Source organism: Schistocerca americana, chromosome 2 (assembly GCF_021461395.2).
Source record: "Schistocerca americana isolate TAMUIC-IGC-003095 chromosome 2, iqSchAmer2.1, whole genome shotgun sequence".
Classification (NCBI taxonomy): domain Eukaryota; kingdom Metazoa; phylum Arthropoda; class Insecta; order Orthoptera; family Acrididae; genus Schistocerca; species Schistocerca americana.
In genome coordinates, this window is record NC_060120.1 from 914,285,983 (window position 1) to 914,306,097 (window position 20,115).

The following is a 20,115-nucleotide window of genomic DNA, read 5'->3' on the forward strand; positions in this document are numbered from 1 at the left end:
GCCCTCCGATGCTAAATTTGTGATCCCTTGATGCCTCAAAACATGTCCTACCAACCGATCCCTTCTTCTAGTCAAGTTCTAAACATTCTGCGTGGTGTCTGTTTGTTCTATATCGTGTCTCCCAACCACTATCGCGCAACGACGCTCTGAGCGTGTTTTTTAGGGAATTGACTAGTTTGAACCTGGAAACCGTTGCTGGTAAGGAGACGCCAAACCATACATGACATGTAGAATTCAGAAGAGTTCAGTGAGACTAGCGATGATTTAACCAAATACTTAATGAATTCAGCGTCAACTCCACTGCACTCCCTATAAAAGAATCTTAATACTAACTAAATTTAGTGGAAGGGGTTCAAGGCTTTCCTATTTTTAGCTAGCTGGTAAAATAACGTCGAAAAAGCAGTTAAGTTTACCATTGGAAATTTTATTCTACTCACAAAACATTGATTATAAATTGCACTATTGATAAAAGGAAATGTTTTAATACAGGATGGTAAAAACCAACTGCGTTCAACAAAAATGTGAACGAATATTCCCTGAATGGGTTTCCTACTTCTGCAGTGGATCGAAGGATGACCTGTGCCACATCACATCTATAATCTAGGTTTAATTTAAGTTTCACAAAAGAGAAGACTATCAAAATGGCCTACAGTGACCCTCAATTATCTTTAATTACTTATCTAACTTGTCGTAAATTACAGTGGCTGACGTGGCTTCTAAATAACTATATAACAGAAAAATCATCGCGTTTCAGATTTTTACTTCAAGTGGCAAACGTGAACACCATGAGCTTTAATTCACGATCGACACTAGTATTACGCAAAAAGCGGATGTAACAGATGAGACTTCTACAGTTCTGAGTGAAGCCTTATGCGCTCAAAAATGCGGCATTGCGTGCGTTTATTACCTTGTCGGTGTTCGTCAGGGGGCGGCGGACAGCACAGCTCCGCTCACCTCGCCGTCTCCGAAGCAACTCTCTTCTAACTTCTCCTTACTACAATTTACCGAAGTTGGTTTAAAAAAAAACTATCTGGCTGTGTTTTCATCTCACCAATCAGGGTCTCAATGTTAACCTTAAGCTCCGCCTACAAAAATTCTGTCCATCCAATGAGAAACATTATACTTTTCATGGTGAGGCAATGTTTTTAAAGTTTGCAACGTAACAGAGAAGCGAAAAGTCTCACGCTAAAACTTGTAGCTGGTGTGGTCCTTTTAGCGTTATTGTAAGATCTATGCTGTTCTTCTGGAGGGCTCTATCTTTTAACATGGGCTGGGGGGTGGTCCTAACGTAACAGAGATGCGAAAAAGTCTCACACTAAAACTTGCGGGTGGTGTAGCCCTTTTTGTGTTATCGTAAGATCTATACTGTTCTTCTGGAAGGCTCTAGCTTTTAACATGGTTCTGCTCTCGGCTTCTGTTCTCGTTTCTCCCCTCGGAACTGCGTCTGTCTCACGGTGGGAAGGTATGACATGCATTTAGGCATTCTTGTGTTAGTCTGTGGTATTCCATTTGCTCACTCGTTACTCGTATTAATTTGGTTAATTTAATTTCACGATTTATTCGGAGCTATGTGACATACTACTGGATTTGCTTATCATGCCAGGGTTTTCATGGAAGGTGTTGGATTTGCCTGACACCTTACAAAGCTGTGCCACAAACTCCTCTTCTTCCCAATTCTAGTCAATACCTCATTAGTTATGTGATCTAGCCATCTAATCTTCAGCATTCTTTTGTAGCACCACATTTCGAAAGCTTCTATTGTCTTCTTGTCTAAACTATTTATCGTCCACGTTTCGCTTCCATACATGGCTACACTCCATACAAATACTTTCAGAAACGACTTCCTGACACTTAAATCTATACTCGGTGTTAACAAATTTTTCTTCTTCAGAAACGCTTTCCTTGCCATTGCCAGTCTACATTTCATATCCTCTCTACTTCAACCATCATCAGTTATTTTGCTCCCCAAATAGCAGAACTCATTTACGACTTTAAGTCTCTCATTTCCTAATCTAATTCCCTCAGGATCACCCGACTTAATTCGACAACATTCCATTATCCTCGTTTTGCTTTTGTTGATGTTCATTTTATAACCTCCTTTCAAGACACTGTGCATTCCGTTCAACTGCTCTTCCAAGTCCTTTGCTGTCTCTGACAGAATTACGATGTCATCCGCGAACCGCAAAGTTTTTATTTCTTCTCAATGGATTTGAATACCAATTCCGAATTTTCCTTTTGCTTCCTTTAGTGCTTGCTCAAAATACAGATTGAATAGCATTGGGATGATGCTACAAGCCTGTCTCACTCCCTTCCCAACCACTGCTTCCCTTTCATGTCCCTCGACTCTTATAACTGCCATCTGGTTTCTGTACAAATTGTAAATAACCCTTCGCTCCCTGTATTTTACCCCTGGCGACTTCAGAATTTGAAAGAGAATATTCCAGTCAACAATGTCAAAAGCTTTCTCTAAGTCTACAAATGCTAGAAACGTAGGTTTGGCTTTCCTTAATCTTTCTTCTAAGATAAGTCGTAGGGTCAGTATTGCCTCACGTGTTCCAGCATTTCTACGGAATCCAAACTGATCTTCCTCGAGGTCGGCTTCTACCAGTTTTTCCATTCGTCTGTAAAGAATTCGCGTTATTTATGTTATAAAAATATTCTAATAAGAATTGAAGGAGAGACTTAATGTCCACCCTGTAGTAACAGTAACAGTGTTATTTTGTTGTAGCTGTTTCGTTATTGTTCAAGTTAACTTAACTGTGGAAAATACAACTTATGGTAGGTATACTGTGTAACAGTCCATAACGCAGACAAATGGTGTTGCAGCGGCGTGGCAGGAGCGCGAGCAGAACGTGAGCTCGCTGTACGACGAGTTGTTCCGGTGCTTCCGCTGCGCCCCCGGCTGCGCCACCTGCCTCGACCCTTCGCCCTGCCTGGCGCCCTACAACTGGCCCTTCAGGTGAGACGCCACTGCTATGCCTTCACTACCAGCCTGCCGCTTCAGTGACGATTTCTCTTTCCTTCACGTAATCGTAGTGCCAGTGTACCGGGTGATCACAAGGTCGGTATAAATTTGAAAACTGAATAAATCACGGAATATTGTAGATAGAGAGGTACAAATTGACACTCATGCTTGGAATGACATGGGATTTTATTAGAACCAAAAAAAAAAAATACAAAAGTTCAAAAATGTCCGACAGATGGCGCTTCACCTGATCAGAATAGCACTAATTAGCATAACAAAGAAAGACAAAGCAAAGATGATGTTCTTTACAGGAATTGCTCAATATGCCCGCCATCATTCCTCAACAATAGTTGTAGTCGAGGAATAATGTTGTGAACAGCACTGCAAAGCTTGTCCGGAGTTATGGTGAGGCATTGGCGTCGGATGTTGTCTTTCAGCATCCCTAGAGATGTCGGTCGATTACGATATGCTTGCCACTTCAGATAACCCCAAAGCCAATAATCGCACGGACTGAGGTCTGGGGACATGGGAGGCCAAGCATGACGAAAGTGGCGGCTGAGCACACGATCAGCACCAAACGACGCGTGCAAGAGACCTTTCACGCGTCTAGCAATATGGGGTGGAGCGCCATCCTGCATAAACATCGTACGTTCCAGCAGGTGTTTATCAGTCAGGCTGGGGATGATGCGATTCTGTAACACATCGGCGTACCTCTCACCCGTCGCGGTAGCAGTTACAAAACCAGAATCACGCATTTCCTCGAAGAAAAAAGGCCCGATGACGGTAGACGTGGTAAATCCAACCCATACCGTGACTTTCTCGTCGTGCAATGGAGTTTCCACGACAGCTCTAGGATTTTCGGTAGGCCAAATTCTGCAGTTGTGGACGTTGACAGACCCTCGGAGCTTGAAATGAGCTTCGTCGGTCCACAACACGTTACTCAACCAATCGTCATCTTCCGCCATCTTTTGAAACGCCCACACTGCAAATGCCCTCCGCTTCACTAAATCGCCAGGTAACAGCTCATGATGCCGATGGATTTTGTACGGATAGCATCGGAGGGTACGCCTAAGTGCCAACCAAACAGTAGTGTATGGAATGCCGGTGGGACGTGCGACTGCACGAGCGCTGACTTGCCCGTGCATAAACGAACCCGCTACAGTGTCCATTTCTTCTTGAACTGTCTCAGCAGCATTACGCCTTGTGCTTGGTCGGTCACTACGGGGTCTAAACAACCCGTGGCTTCGAACTTCGAAATCATTCTCGCTACAGCTGCATTTGTCAACGGGCCTTTACCCGTTCGAATCCGCTTCCTGTGGCGATATTCTGATAATAGAGCTTCACTAAAAGCACCTTTTCAGGTAACGTCAACATGCTGCGACTGCTAGCGCATCTGATTCTGTCTCTCATTACAGCTCCTTTTATACACGATTGTCATATGCAGTCACTGACGTTTTGCTGTCCAGCGCCATGTGTCGGACATTTTGTGAACTTTGTTTTGTTTTTGGTTCTAACAAAACCCCATGTCATTTCAAGCATGTGTGTCAATTTTTACCTCTCTATCTACATTATTCCGTGGTTTATTAAGTTTTCAAATTTATACTGACATTTTGATCACCCGGTATACTGGTTTAGAGTACGGGTGGGCAACCGGTGGCCGACGGGTCGGGTCCGGCTCGCAGTTCGTTTAAATCCGACCCTCGGAAAAACATTCAGAGAAGACATAGCATGGACGCGTTAGAATATTGCAGCTGTTGATACTAAAGGTAATTTTTAATGAACTGGCCGGAACCAATTACGTTTGTAGACATTTATTTTTCCATCCTGATATTTCAATATGCCCGGCATTCTGTTTTCGGTGTTTACGTTTTGAGCATTATTTCTTCACCAACGGCGTTATAGAATTTCGCAGCGTATGTCTTAAGACAGCTGTTATAAAACGTCATTGTTCACGATGCTTAAATAAATATAAACATATCAAGATGGGATGAACATGAAATGAATATTCTTTCAAAACCGGCAGATTTGAAGCATAATTTGTTGGCATGGCGTGTCGTGAAGGGGTACCATTCAGATCGGTACATTACTCCACGAACTCTATAGTTATGACTTCATGCACTATGAGCGCTGCTGTCCCGTCACGTGACGAGGCGGCCTACGAACTTAATCATGTGAATCAGGCCTGCAAGTCACGAAAGGTTGCTGGTGTCTGGTTAGAGCTACTAGAAGTACTTACAGATCATATGAAGTAGTATTTGTGCAAAATTTTTCCACTCAATATCGCATTTCCTTTCGTCTCCACATCTGTCTCACGGTGTTGTTATTATATAGCCAAAAAGTTACATTTTTCGCCAAATAAACTTTAATCACAGATATAATCTAACAGAACCACTGCAAACAGGAGACTGAATAAATAATGTATATACATATCCTGTGTTACAGTGGCTCAGTGACACGAATTATGTTTCCGATACATTTAATAACGAAAGGAACTGATTAAATTATTTCTTTATGTTGCCCGTTTAACTATTATAAATTTCTGTGTAACAGCAAAATGAAAATGAAATATAGCTTTCTAAATTGTGGGAATATCCACAGAAAAAGGCACTTACAAATTGTCTACATTGTAATAGTATTGGTTAAAAACAGTCTTGGTTGCAATTTTAGTTTTTATTTTTCAACGACGCGTTTCGCCTTATTTAGGCATCTTCAGGTTATCTACATAGAAAACAGGGAACAAATACATCTATTTAAGAATCGCGATCACGTTGTGCAGACTTGGATAACCTATAAGCATGTATAAACAGATCACCTATTTAAAGAGCAAATACCTTAGTTTGGTATTTCTTAGAAGAATCCTTTAGTCAGTGTAGCCAAAGGGCATCGTCAAATATATCAGGCCAACATCGCCTTCGTTAAACTCAGTAAAAACTAGAAATATAAAATAGTAAAATCACAACCTTTTCTAGATGGACGCGAGAGGAACGAAGAACTGCATAACGCGTTCCCGTTCACAGGAGCGAGTAACAGAGTAAGATGGGGGCTCAGGTAGTAAGCATAATGCATACATTTTAATGTTATGACTCTAAGTATGGGATATGTGACAGTATATTTACATGTTTTAATATGTACAGAATTTTAGTCTTATGGATACATGATAACATTTATTACTGTAATTGGGCACCTGTGAAGAGTTTCACAATTTATATAGCTATATTTCATTTTCATTATGCTATTGTATAGAAATTTATAACAGTTGAATGGCGCAACATACAGAAGTAATTTATTCAATTCCTACTGTTGTTAAATAAATTCAGAACATGTTTCTTGTCACTGACAAGGCCACAGTAACATAAGAAATGTACGTACTTGCCTTAATCAGTCTAACTTTTTCAATGGTTCAATTGTGTAAAATCTGTAGTTTTGAGTATCTTTGCCAATAAATGTAACTTCTCTGCTATGTAAAAAAAAACCTTACGTGACTATTGTACAACGGGAAGAAACTGTGATTTTAAGTGGCAAAATGTAGCACAAATACTGCTTCACTTGCTCTGTAAGTACCTATAATATCTTTAAACCACCTGCTATATCACATCTGTGGATGATCGCTCACTTGACTGTCTCTCATGTTACTGCAGAAGATCATCAAAACTTTCCACTAACGACGACCACGGAGAGGTCGCCTTCCACCAGACGATAATAATGAGCGTGTGGCATTGGTGGCCGGGAGACCCCTCGCGGGGCGGTTCGGCCGCCGCTCCATAAGTTCTTTAACGCCACTACGGCGACTTGCGAGTGAACGAGGATGAAATGATAACGAAAGACAGACAACACCCAGTCATCTCTAGGCAAAGAAAATCCATGACCTCGTCGGGAATCGAACCCGGGACCCCGTGCGTGAGAAGCGAGAACGCTACCGCATGAGCACGAGCCACGGACCCCTGACGGTAATGTTTATTCATCGAATCGCTTAGTGGATAACATGAGTTTTAGTGATGCACACAGAATTAAACGCTGTTTCATTTAAAGTGAATTTGTCATGAGGAGCGACGACACTTGCTGTACGGCATACATTGTATCACAAATACTCTTGTTTGGTACAATCAGTACTTTGCAATTCTGACAAGTTACTGCAGTGATCAGGAAAACATGTTCTGTTCATTGTGTGCTTCATGAACAACACTTGAATATCATTTTCGTCGCCTAGGTTACAAGCGATATTTCTTAATTCTTATGGTCATCTCGAAATTGTGTTGGCTGTTATCTGTTCACTTCACGCAAGTTATCTCAAAACAGTATTGTTACAGTGACAGTGACTAATGCATTTGCCACATGTGCAAAAGTGTACAACCAATCAAAGAGCTTAGAGCTATATACACTCCTGGAAATTGAAATAAGAACACCGTGAATTCATTGTCCCAGGAAGGGGAAACTTTATTGACACATTCCTGGGGTCAGATACATCACATGATCACACTGACAGAACCACAGGCACATAGACACAGGCAACAGAGCATGCACAATGTCGGCACTAGTACAGTGTATATCCACCTTTCGCAGCAATGCAGGCTGCTATTCTCCCATGGAGACGATCGTAGAGATGCTGGATGTAGTCCTGTGGAACGGCTTGCCATGCCATTTCCACCTGGCGCCTCAGTTGGACCAGCGTTCGTGCTGGACGTGCAGACCGCGTGAGACGACGCTTCATCCAGTCCCAAATATGCTCAATGGGGGACAGATCCGGAGATCTTGCTGGCCAGGGTAGTTGACTTACACCTTCTAGAGGACGTTGGGTGGCACGGGATACATGCGGACGTGCATTGTCCTGTTGGAACAGCAAGTTCCCTTGCCGGTCTAGGAATGGTCGAACGATGGGTTCGATGACGGTTTGGATGTACCGTGCACTATTCAGTGTCCCCTCGACGATCACCAGTGGTGTACGGCCAGTGTAGGAGATCGCTCCCCACACCATGATGCCGGGTGTTGGCCCTGTGTGCCTCGGTCGTATGCAGTCCTGATTGTGGCGCTCACCTGCACGGCGCCAAACACGCATACGACCATCATTGGCACCAAGGCAGAAGCGACTCTCATCGCTGAAGACGACACGTCCCCATTCGGCCCTCCATTCACGCCTGTCGCGACACCACTGGAGGCGGGCTGCACGATGTTGGGGCGTGAGCGGAAGACGGCCTAACGGTGTGCGGGACCGTAGCCCAGCTTCATGGAGACGGTTGCGAATGGTCCTCGCCGATACCCCAGGAGCAACAGTGTCCCTAATTTGCTGGGAAGTGGCGGTGCGGTCCCCTACGGCACTGCGTAGGATCCTACGGTCTTGGCGTGCATCCGTGCGTCGCTGCGGTCCGGTCACAGGTCGACGGGCACGTGCACCTTCCGCCGACCACTGGCGACAACATCGATGTACTGTGGAGACCTCACGCCCCACGTGTTGAGCAATTCGGCGGTACGTCCACCCGGCCTCCCACATGCCCACTATACGCCCTCGCTCAAAGTCCGTCAACTGCACATACGGTTCACGTCCACGCTGTCGCGGCATGCTACCAGTGTTAAAGACTGCGATGGAGCTCCGTATGCCACGGCAAACTGGCTGACACTGACGGCGGCGGTGCACAAATGCTGCGCAGCTAGCGCCATTCGACGGCCAACACCGCGGTTCCTGGTGTGTCCGCTGTGCCGTGCGTGTGATCATTGCTTGTACAGCCCTCTCGCAGTGTCCGGAGCAAGTATGGTGGGTCTGACACACCGGTGTCAATGTGTTCTTTTTTCCATTTCCAGGAGTGTAGTCATAGTATACTTATCTGTGGTGTCCAGTTGAATAATAGGTAAAACACTTAAATGCCTTCACTACTGCTATTGTTTCTAACACTATTATGGAATAGGTACGTGCATAACTATAGAAGACAGGGCTCGCAAAACTTATGGTATGGACGACAGTTCTGCATTCCACTTGTTTAGTATGGAATAAACAGCATGCGAAACCTACCATTGAGGTATCTGTCGCTAGAGAATAGTCGGTACTCACATCAGGATGATATAGCACGTGATTTGGATAGGCCTTTATCTTAACACTGGTTAACACGTCACTGTTGAGTTGAGCAACTCATTACGGACTTCCATAAAGTGAGCAAAAGGCCTAAAAATGACTCCAGCTGCTTCCTCGTCTGTGAATATGAAAACCTGTTTTTACACTTATCTTTTCTTTATCAGAGAATATGCCTTGTTGTTTGTCCAAGAATAATGTATAACTTTGTGGAATACACTCAATTATAAATTAGCTTCGGGGACAGTACTAGCGAAAACTTGTGCAAATCATTTACATCATCACAAACATCAGGATATGTAAAATTCTTAATCCCTGTCTAATGTTATTGCTAAAGAAAATGTTATTTTGTTCAGGACAGCTGCAGCGTTCAAAATACAACATAAATAAAGGCAGTAATGATGAAGTTATTAATGTATTACACAAACTGGAAAAAAACTTGTAATGTCTTCAAGCAAGAACGAACTTTTACAAAAAGTAATTAGTTGATATATATTTTCAAGTAATTTCTTGTTCACCACCGTCAGAGTTGTATACTCCAATAAGAGAGCACTTCCGTTTGCAACCAAAGCTTCTCTTGTGTTGCTCAGAGCGTACAGAACACTGAAATCACATCAGTATCCAACCCGAACATGTTAAAGAAAGCCTATCGTTTACAAAAACTGACTTCAGCGTATGTGTTACTTTTGACTAAGTCCAAATTACGGAAAAATGGCTCATTTTCTGTTTCTACTTTCTCTTTTTTATATTTCTGTTGTATCCACCAAATGCTCTTGGTGTCCAACTTAAATACTTGGCTGGAAGAGAGTCCCTTTCCAACTGAAACCAGTTTCTGTTCTTAGGTGATTTCCTTGCCCGCAGAAACTCTACAGCCTCATCGCAGGTTCATATAGGATTGCAAAACGTATTACCAACAGTTTAGAATAATTTAAAAAATAAACTTTACAAATATTAATTTACTGCGGTATGAAGATGGTACCCGTGGTCTAGGGGTAGCGTCTTTGATTCATAATCAAAACGTTTTCGGTCCCGGGTTCGATCCCCACCACTGTCCAAATGTTGATACATAATTAGCATTGGCGGCCGAAGACTTCCGGCGTAAGAAGTCAGCCTCATTCTGCCAACGGCCTTGTCAAAGAGGGCGGAGGAGCGGATAGAGGTTCAGGGCACTCTCTTGTCCTAGGGGTGGGAAATTCCCCCTAAAGGCGGAAGAATCAGCTATGATCAACGACATGAGGATGCAGAAGGCAATGGAAACCACTGCATTAAAGACACGTAACGTGTATCCACAGGACATGTGGCCTGTAATTGAAGAAGTGTCATGATGATCTCTCCATTGGCAAAAGATTCCTGAATAGTCCCCCATTCGGATCTCCGGGAGGGGACTGCCAAGGGGGAGGTTACCATGAGAAAAATATTGAATAATCAACGAAAGGATAACGTTCTACGAGTCGGGGTGTGGAATGTCAGAAGCTTGAACGCGGTAGGGAAACTAGAAAATCTGAAAAGGGAAATGCAAAGGCTCAATCTAGATACAGTAGGGGTCAGTGAAGTGGAAGGAAGACAAGGATTCCTGGCAGATGGGTATCGGGTAATATCAACAGCAGCAGAAAATGGTATAACAGGTGTAGGATTCGTTATGAATAGGAAGGTAGGGCGGAGGGTGTGTTACTGTGAACAGTTCAGTGACCGGGTTGTTCTAATCAGAATCGACAGCACACCAACACCGACAATGATAGTTCAGGTATACATGCCGACGTCGCAAGCTGAAGATGAACAGATAGAGAAAGTGTATGAGGATATTGAAAGGGTAATGCAGTATGTAAAAGGGCACGAAAATCGAATAGTCATGGGCGACTGGAATGCAGTTGTAAGGGAAGGAGTAGAAGAAAAGGTTACAGGAGAATATGGGATTGGGACAAGGAATGAAAGAGGAGAAAGACTAATTGAGTTCTGTAACAAGTTTCAGCTAGTAATAGCTAATACCCTGCTCAAGAATCACAAGAGGAGGAGGTATACTTGGAAAAGGCCGGGAGATACGGGAAGATTTCAATTAGATTACATCATGGTCAGACAGAGATTCCAAAATCAGATACTGGGTTGTAAGGCGTACCCAGGAGCAGATATAGACTCAGATCACAATATACTAGTGATGAAGAGTAGGCTGAAGTTCAAGACATTAGTCAGGAAGAATCAATACGCAAAGAAGTGAGATACGGAAGTACTAAGGAATGACAAGATACGTTTGAAGTTCTCTAACGCTATAGATACAGCAATAAGGAATAGCGCAGTAGGCAGTACAGTTGAAGAGGAATGAACATCTCTAAAAAGGGCCATCACAGAAGTTGGGATGGAAAGCATAGGTACAAAGAAGGTAGCTGCGAAGAAACCATGGGTAACAGAAGAAATACTTCAGTTGATTGATGAAAGGAGGGAGTACAAACATGTTCCGGGAAAATCAGGAATACAGAAATACAAGTCGCTGAGGAATGAAATAAATAGGAAGTGCAGGGAAGCTGAGACGAAATGGCTGCAGAAAAAATGTGAAGACATGGAAAAAGATATGATTGTCGGAAGGACAGACTCAGCATACAGGAAAGTCAAAACAACCTTTGGTGACATTAAAAGCAACGGTGCTAACATTAAGAGTGCAACGGGAATTCCACTGTTAAATGTAGAGGAGAGAGCGGATAGGTGGAAAGAATACATTAAAAGCCTCTATGAGGGTGAAGATTTGTCTGATGTGATAGAAGAAGAAACAGGAGTCGATTTAGAAGAGGTAGGGGATCCAGTATTAGAATCGGAATTTAAAAGAGCTTTGGAGGACTTACGGTCAAATAAGGCAGAAGGGATAGATGACATTCCATCAGAATTTCTAAAATCATTGGGGGAAGTGGCTACAAAACGACTATTCACGTTGGTGTGTAGAATATATGAGTCTGGCGACATACCATCTGACTTTCGGAAAAGCATCATCCACACAATTCCGAAGACGGCAAGAGCTGACAAGTGCGAGAATTATCGCACAATCAGCTTAACAGCTCATGCATCGAAGCTGCTTACAAGAATTGTGTACAGAAGAATGGAAAAGAAAATTGAGAATGCGCTAGGTGTCGATCAGTTCGGCTTTAGGAAAAGTAAGAGGACGAGAGAGGCAATTCTGACGTTACGGCTAATAATGGAAGCAAGGCTAAAGAAAAATCAAGACACGTTCATAATATTTGTCGACCTGGAAAAAGCGTTCGACAATATAAAATGGTGCAAGCTGTTCGAGATTCTGAAAAAAGTAGGGGTAAGCTATAGGGAGAGACGGGCCATATACAATATGTACAACAACCAAGAGAGTATAATAAGAGTGGACGATCAAGAACGAAGTGCTCGTATTAAGAAGGGGGTAAGACAAGGCTGTAGCCTTTCGCCCCTACTCTTCAATCTGTACATCGAGGAAGCAATGATGGAAATAAAAGAAAGTTTCAGGAGTGGAATTAAAATACAAGGTGAAAGGATATCAATGATACGATTCGCTGATGACATTGCTATCCTGAGTGAAAGTGAAGAAGAATTAAATGACCTGCTGAACGGAATGAACAGTCTAATGAGTACACAGTATGGTTTGAGAGTAAATCGGAGAAAGACGGAGGTAATGAGAAGTAGTAGAAATGAGATCAGCGAGAAACTTAACATCAGGATTGATGGTCACGAAGTCAAAAAAGGCATTATGGACAAGAGAAGTCTACTAATATCAAATACCGGCCTTAATTTGAGGAAGAAATTTCTGAGGATGTACGTCTGGAGTACAGCATTGTATGGTAGTGAAACATGGACTGTGGTAAAACCGGAACAGAAGAGAATCGAAGCATTTGAGATGTGGTGCTATAGACGAATGTTGAAAATTAGGTGGACTGATAAGGCAAGGAATGAGGAGGTTCTACGCAGAATCGGAGAGGAAAGGAATAAGTGGAAAACACTGATAAGGAGAAGGGACAGGATGATAGGACATCTGCTGAGACATGAGGGAATGACTTCCATGGTACTAGAGGGAGCTGTAGAGGGCAAAAACTGTAGAGGAAGACAGAGATTGGAATTCGTCAAGCAAATAATTGAGGACGTAGGTTGCAAGTGCTACTCTGAGATGAAGAGGTTAGCACAGGAAAGGAATTCGTGGTGGGCCGCATCAAACCAGTCAGTCGACTGATAACCAAAAAAAAAAAAAAAAAAAAAAAAAAAAAAAAAAAAAAAAAAAAAAAAAAAAAAATGAAGATGGTGTGTGACAGTAGTTCAAGGTTCACCTGCACTGATCCGTCTTTAAGTCTGGTCTAGTCCTGAATTCCGTGAACGATAACTGCCATCATTTGAACAATGTCAAGCTTTGTTCTTCTTGGTGGTGACTGTAATTCTGTCCTGATGCTGTCCTGACATACTTTTGGCACTGTATGACACTGTTGATACTGATTTTAGTGAAGCCGTGTGTCGGCTTATATCCAAGTTTGGTGAACGGGCGTCACTTGGAAACTATTTCCATTACGTCAGGAGAAACGCATAAAATAGGCCTTCACGAGTACTGCTAACTGTTACACGCTAGTTATAACTCATAAGGAGATCACACAGCTATCGAATTTTTGTATTTTTTATATTTATGGTACGTGAAATTCAGAAGTCAAGTATCAATCAGCCAAAGCTAATCGACACAGCTCTAAAACATTCTCGAGAAAATCAACTTTGAAATTTTCCGATCGTCTTTAATACTCTGAGGTAGGATCGATATTCTAGAGAGGCAATATAGCTGTGCGGTACATCGTTCGCCTGCCATTTTGGGGCCCTGTATTTCATTCCTAAATGATGCAGATTTTTAAACAAAATTTCATGTTGTACTAGCATTTCCGTGAAGCATTAATACATGAAGACGGAAAAAAAACAGTATAGCTTGAGAGTGGTTCTCATTGGTTCGAGTCTCACTGCAGCCATTAGCTTTTTTGGTCGGTTTTTTCCTTCTTCCAGTTTGAACAGCTACATCATTTGAACATAGAACTTTCAAAATATATCATAAGTAACACACATCTTATTGTCATTTTTACGAAAAATGCACATCATCTTATTTCTAACAATAAATCATGAACAAAAATCCGGTTTTCATTGCAAATATAAATTCATAATTACCGATCCTCTATAAAGGTTTGTTAATAAGGGTCTGTTAAAAGTTACATTTCACGAAAATGCTCTAGCAACATGCACATTTGTTTAAAATTTTCCACGTATGGGAATCGAAACCAGGCCATCCATCTGGTAAGTGAGTACTTTACCACGTAGTCACGCGGCCTTCAGAACGGTTACCTTGCTTTATGGTATTAAAGACGCTCGATATTCTCGACAATTTTTCACAGTTGCATCGAGCTGCTTGGACTGATTGATATTTGACTTCTGACCTTCACGTACCATAAACATGAAAAAATAAATCGCTGAATATTTGGCGTTGTCTGGGCATGTATTTATTCCAACAACCTATCCGTTAACCTCCTCGTTCCTCCTCTCTCTGTGCATCCCCTCGTGCATCCCCTATATATCCATCTCCTTCAACCCCTCTCCCTGTTCATCTGCTCCTCTCTCTCCCTTTGTCCATTTCCACCTCTCCCACTCTGCCCATCTCCTCCTCCCTCTCTCTCTCTGTCTATCTCCTCTTCTTCCTTTTCTGTGTACAATTCCTCGTCCCCTCTCCATCTTCCCGCCCCCATGTCCCTTAGCCTGTCTTTTCCTACTCCTGTCATTGATCATCTCCTTCTCTTTCCTTTCATTGTTCATCTCCTACTCTCCCTCGCTCTGACCATTCCCCTCTCCCCCTCTCTTTGTCCAACTTCTTCTCCCCATTATCTCTGTCCACCTCCTTGTTCCCCATCTCTGTGAGGCCATCTCCTCTTCGCCGCCCCCCTTCTCTCTCCACATTGTCACCCTCACATCAATAGCAGGCTGGGGGTTCTATCCCCTACAATATATCTTTCCAGATTATAATTAATATATGTATCAAATATGGTTGAAATCGTTCCACATGTTTAGGATGTGCTTTTTTACATATGTCTTTCCCATGTATGCACATGTCAAATAAGTTTCACAAATATGTAAGATATTTCACATGTATTGTTGCATATTTCACCTGCATCTCTAGCGAATTACACCCTGCAGTTTCATTTTCAGGTAGCTAAATGTTTACGATGTCGTATCTCCTGAACTATGTGTCGCACAATTATATAATTTTGCACGTACATCCAGTGGCATATATGGCTGGTATATGCCAAAAGTGTTATAAACAGAGTTAGTAGTAAAGAAGTAATAGCTTAAAACGTCATACTCAATTCTGCAGTTTCTCACGCATATCAGTATTTGACGTCACATCTTCTGAACTACGTGCTTCATGATGATTTATTTTTGAAAGGAACATTTATTGGAATATCTAGATACTAACTGTGAAATGTGTTGAGAATAAAGTTGTTAGTAAATAAGAAATAAATTAAAACGTCATGTCTGATGTGGCAGTTTTCTACGCATCTAAGAGTTTATGACGTCATATTTCCTGATCTGTGTGGCGTACAACAATGTAATTCTGCAGATACATTTAATGGTGTACGTTAATACTGCCTGAAACGTGTGTCGTCCATACAGTTAGTAACACAGAAGTGATAAATTAAAACGTCATGCCTGAACCGGTAGTTTTACTTGCATGAACAGTGAAAATGCAGAAAGCAAAATGGTTCAAATGGCTCTGAGCACTATGGAACTTAACTGCTGAGGTCATCAGTCCCCTAGAACTTATAACTACTTAAACCTAACTAACCTAAGGACATCACACACATTCATGGCCGAGGCAGGATTCAAACCTGCGACCGTAGCGGTCGCGCAGTTCCAGACTGTAGCGCCTAGAAGCAGTAAACTTTTTTCCTTGTACCATTTTACCGGGATTTTCAGCGAGAAAAGATTCGTAAAGGTTTGAAATGATGTGTAAAGGTCGTTGCAAGACATTAAGTGTTCTCATGTTCACTTTGCGAATTTGCGCGTCCTGAGCTTCGCTACTTTTTCACCCCCATCGCAGTCCCTCGATACGCAGTTTTCCCCCACAGCGATTCTTTCCAGACAGGAAGTGACACGTTTACCAAGTTAGATTGAAATCGCTCTTGTGGTTTAGGGGGAGATGTGGAACGCATATACGCTGTGATGATGATGATGTTTGGTTTATCGGACGCTCAAGTGCGCGGTCATCAGCGCCCGTACAAAGTCCCAATTTTTGCACAGTTCAGTTTTTTACACAGTCCAAGCGAGCCACTGTCACGAATGACGATGAGGAGGAAGAGGACGACAACACAAACACCCAGTCTCCGGGAAGAGAAAATCCCCAACCCGCCAGGGAATCGCACCCGGGACCCCGTGATCCAGATGCAGCAACGCTAGCAAGTAGACCACATACATACGCTGTGGTGACACAAGTAATGGGATGGCGATATGCACATATACAGGTGGCAGTAGTATCGAGTACACAAGGTATAAAAGGGCAGTTCATTGACGGAGCTGTCATTTGTACCCAGGTGATCCATGTGAAAAGGTTTCCGGCGTTATTGGGGCTGCATGACAGGAATTAACAGACTCTGAACGTGGAATAGTAGACGGAGCTAGAAGCATTCCATTTCGGAAATCGTTAGGTAATTCAATACTGCTAGATCCACAGTGTCGAGAGTGTACAGAAAATACCAAATTTCAGGCATTACCTGTCACCATGGACTACGCAGTGGTTGATATCATCACATAACGACAAAAATCAAATGGTTCAAATGGCTCTGAGCACTATGGGACTTAACATCTGAGGTCATCAGTCCCCTAGACTTATAACTACTTAAACGTAACGAACCTAGGGACATCACACACATCCATGCCCGAGGCAGGATTCGAACCTGCGACCGTAGCAGCAGCGCGGTTCCGGACATAAGCGCCTAAAAGCGCTGGGCCACAACTGCCGGTACGACCGATACCAGCGGCGCTGCATAGAGTTGTTAGTTCTTACAGAGGTAACACTGCGTGAAATAACAACATAAATCAATGAGGGACATACTACGAACGTACTCGTCAGGACAATGCAGCAGAATTTGGCGTTAATGGGCGATGGCAGCAGACGATCGACGCGAATGCCCTTGTTCAAGATATCGTCTGCAGCGCCTCTCCTGGGCTCGTGACCATATCGGTTGGACCTTAGACGACGGGAAAACCGTGGCCTAGTAAGATGAGTCGTGATTTCAGTTGGCAGGATTCGAGTGTGGTGCAGACCCGCGAAACCGTGGACCCCAGTTGTCAACAAGGCACCGAGCAAGCTGGTGGCGATTCCATAATGGCGTGGGCTACGTTTAAATGAAATGGACTGGGTCGTCTGGTCCCACTGAACCGATCATTGTCTGGAACGTTACGTTCGGCTAATTGGAGACAATTTGTAGCCATTCATGGACTTCATGTTCCCAAACAACGATGGAATTTTTGTGGATGACAATGCGCCATATCACCGGGCCACAATCGTTCGCGATTGGTTTGAAGAACATTCTGGGCAATTCGAGCGTGACGATTTGGCCACGTAATCGTTCGGGTCAGTTCGTGAACGAAATCCTGCACCGCCAACACTTTCACAATTGTGGACGGCTATAGAGGCAGTATTTCTGCAGGCGACTTTCAACGAATTGTTGAATCCATTCCAATTCGAGTTGCTGCACTACGTCGAGCCGACACGATTTTAGGAGGAATCCCATGGCTTTCGTCACTTCAGTGTGTATACGTAAATCAAGTTCTATAGTACGTATGGATACGAAATCCGATTGTCGTGTTGTCTCCTTGTTAGTTGCATCTGAATACGTGGCAGCACAGTGCTATTCTGTGTATGTCTGTGTATCGTGTCTCCCGGAGGACACAGAAATTTAGTTAATTCTTCCAGATTACTCCAGTGGCTGTCACACGATGCAGTGCGTTATCCACGTGAGAAGAGAGAACAAAAAAAGGAACTGCAGCACGATGTGCAAAACAGAAGATTCTGTTGTAGACTACGGCGAGGGCTCGACCACAGCTCAGTAGCTTAGACCAGCCACAAAGGAGATATGATACTATTGTATTGTTGGGCGCGCTCGCAACTACGGCTTTTCCGAGAATCTCAGGGGCGGAGTGTAATCCTCTTAGCAGGCCGATCATAACAGCGCACTGCGCACCCTCAGGCCGGATTAACGTCTATTGTCTTCGTAATTGGAGAAGTTACGCATGCGTAACGCCACTACAGCGGGTCAGACGCATTAGCCAGTGCTGTAACCACCACACATGAGTAACAGCGGCCGTAAACGAAACTACATTACAGAATGGAAATATCTGAACCTGCGATTTTCAGGCTGAAATTATTCACAACGTCGAATTATAATAACGTGTACCTGATGCTTCCAAATTGTTTCTCACTGCAACCTAAACCTACTCTCTTAATTTACGCATTTCGCCCAGAAGTACTTAATAAAGTTTATGGCCGACGACCACACACCCTTCGCATTGTCAGGTTAATTTTTTGATAGCTTCCAGCTAACTGACTAAAATGACGCCAGGATATGGTTGGCGAAATATAACGTCCTTAACAATGCGCACATATTGTTTGATAAATAAAAATATTTCACACTAATTTAACTGCTATGAGAGTACGGACAGATTGATCAGTGCGCTAGTTCAAGAATCCACCAAGTCTTGAACATCACACTGCGGTTCAGAGACAATGTCAAAAAAATTCTGTTATTGAAAAGGTTTGTGAAATATTCCATTAATACCTGAAATTCATTGCAATGCAACAGGTGCCTCAAAAACAGTTATGCCTCTGGTAAAATAGTGGAAAAAGAAGACATCAGCCATAAACAGACGATTAGTTACGCTTAAGAACAAAACAGAAGATCAACATAATAATATAGAACTTGTGGTGAAAAAATTCTTAATCCCACGTTGGTGTGGTTTTTAATGTGCTCTTTGATTTGTTATACTATCCAGCCCATTAAATTTGGACGCTACGTGCCATTAAAAGAGCCAGTCAAGTAACCGGTCAGTAGAAATTTTTCCATTTGCAACTGATGGATAAGCAAGTGCACTGCTAACTTTTTTATCAAATCTGCACGTAACAGCCCGTAGGTGGATTTTAGATGAGGATGATGAGAACTGGTTTGTTATGCCGCTCATTGGCAAGATACTGCAAACATACATTGAGTCTACAAAGGAGATTGCTTACAAAACAATCGTGTCATTCATCATAGAATATTGCTCAAAAAATGGTTCAAATGTCTCTGAGCACTATGGGTCTTAACATCTGAGGTCATCAGTCCCCTATAACTTAGAACTACTTAAACCTAATAAACCTAAGGACATCACACACAGCCATGCCCGAGGCAGGATTCGAACCTGCGACCGTAGCGGTCGCGCGGTTCCAGAGTGAAGCCCCTAGAACCGCTCGGCCACACCGGCCGGCTATTGCACAAATGCATGAGACACACATCTATGCATGGGACACACATCTAGATAGGACAGATAGGAAATATCTAACGTATACAAAGAAAGGTAGCACTAATGGACACAGATCCGTTTGACCCAAGGTAGAGCGTCACCGAAAATACAGCTGACCAGGTCTGGCAGGCATACGAAGATAGACGTCAAGCGTCTGGCGAAAGCCTTCTTACGTAGTTTCGAGAATGATAAATGAGGAATCTACTAGCAGATACTGTGAAGAGTAGATTAGAATAATTACTGGTAAACCCTCGATTATTTAAAGAATCGAACTCCCTTGTATAAAACTGCTTCAAACGTCTGACTGCTTTACATACGAGTTAGTGTAATAAATATTAGACTTCAAGCGAGTAAGCGAGAGAAGTGTAGCAAAGATTTGAAATTAACGCTTCAAACTTGGAAGTCGATAAGTTCTCTCATTATGAAACACTGGGTGAATGTAGTCTGGGTAATCTGCGCTCCATTTTAAGCAAAAGCAAGTTTTTCAGGCCTCTCAATGTTTACGACGTTATATCTCCTGAACTGTGTGTCGTACAATTATATAATATTGCAGATA

General features: G+C 42.9%; 1 protein-coding gene across 1 annotated transcript in view; it reads left to right on the forward strand.

Annotated features, from left to right (window-relative positions):
* The window catches only part of LOC124594537 (probable G-protein coupled receptor CG31760), a 1,575,154-nt gene that overhangs the window by 1,404,596 nt on the left and 150,443 nt on the right, over positions 1-20,115 (forward strand). Inside the window, exon 9 of the mRNA XM_047132910.1 lies at positions 2,827-2,959. Within this exon, the coding sequence (XP_046988866.1) occupies positions 2,827-2,959 (133 nt within the window). The remainder of the gene's footprint in view (positions 1-2,826; positions 2,960-20,115) is intronic.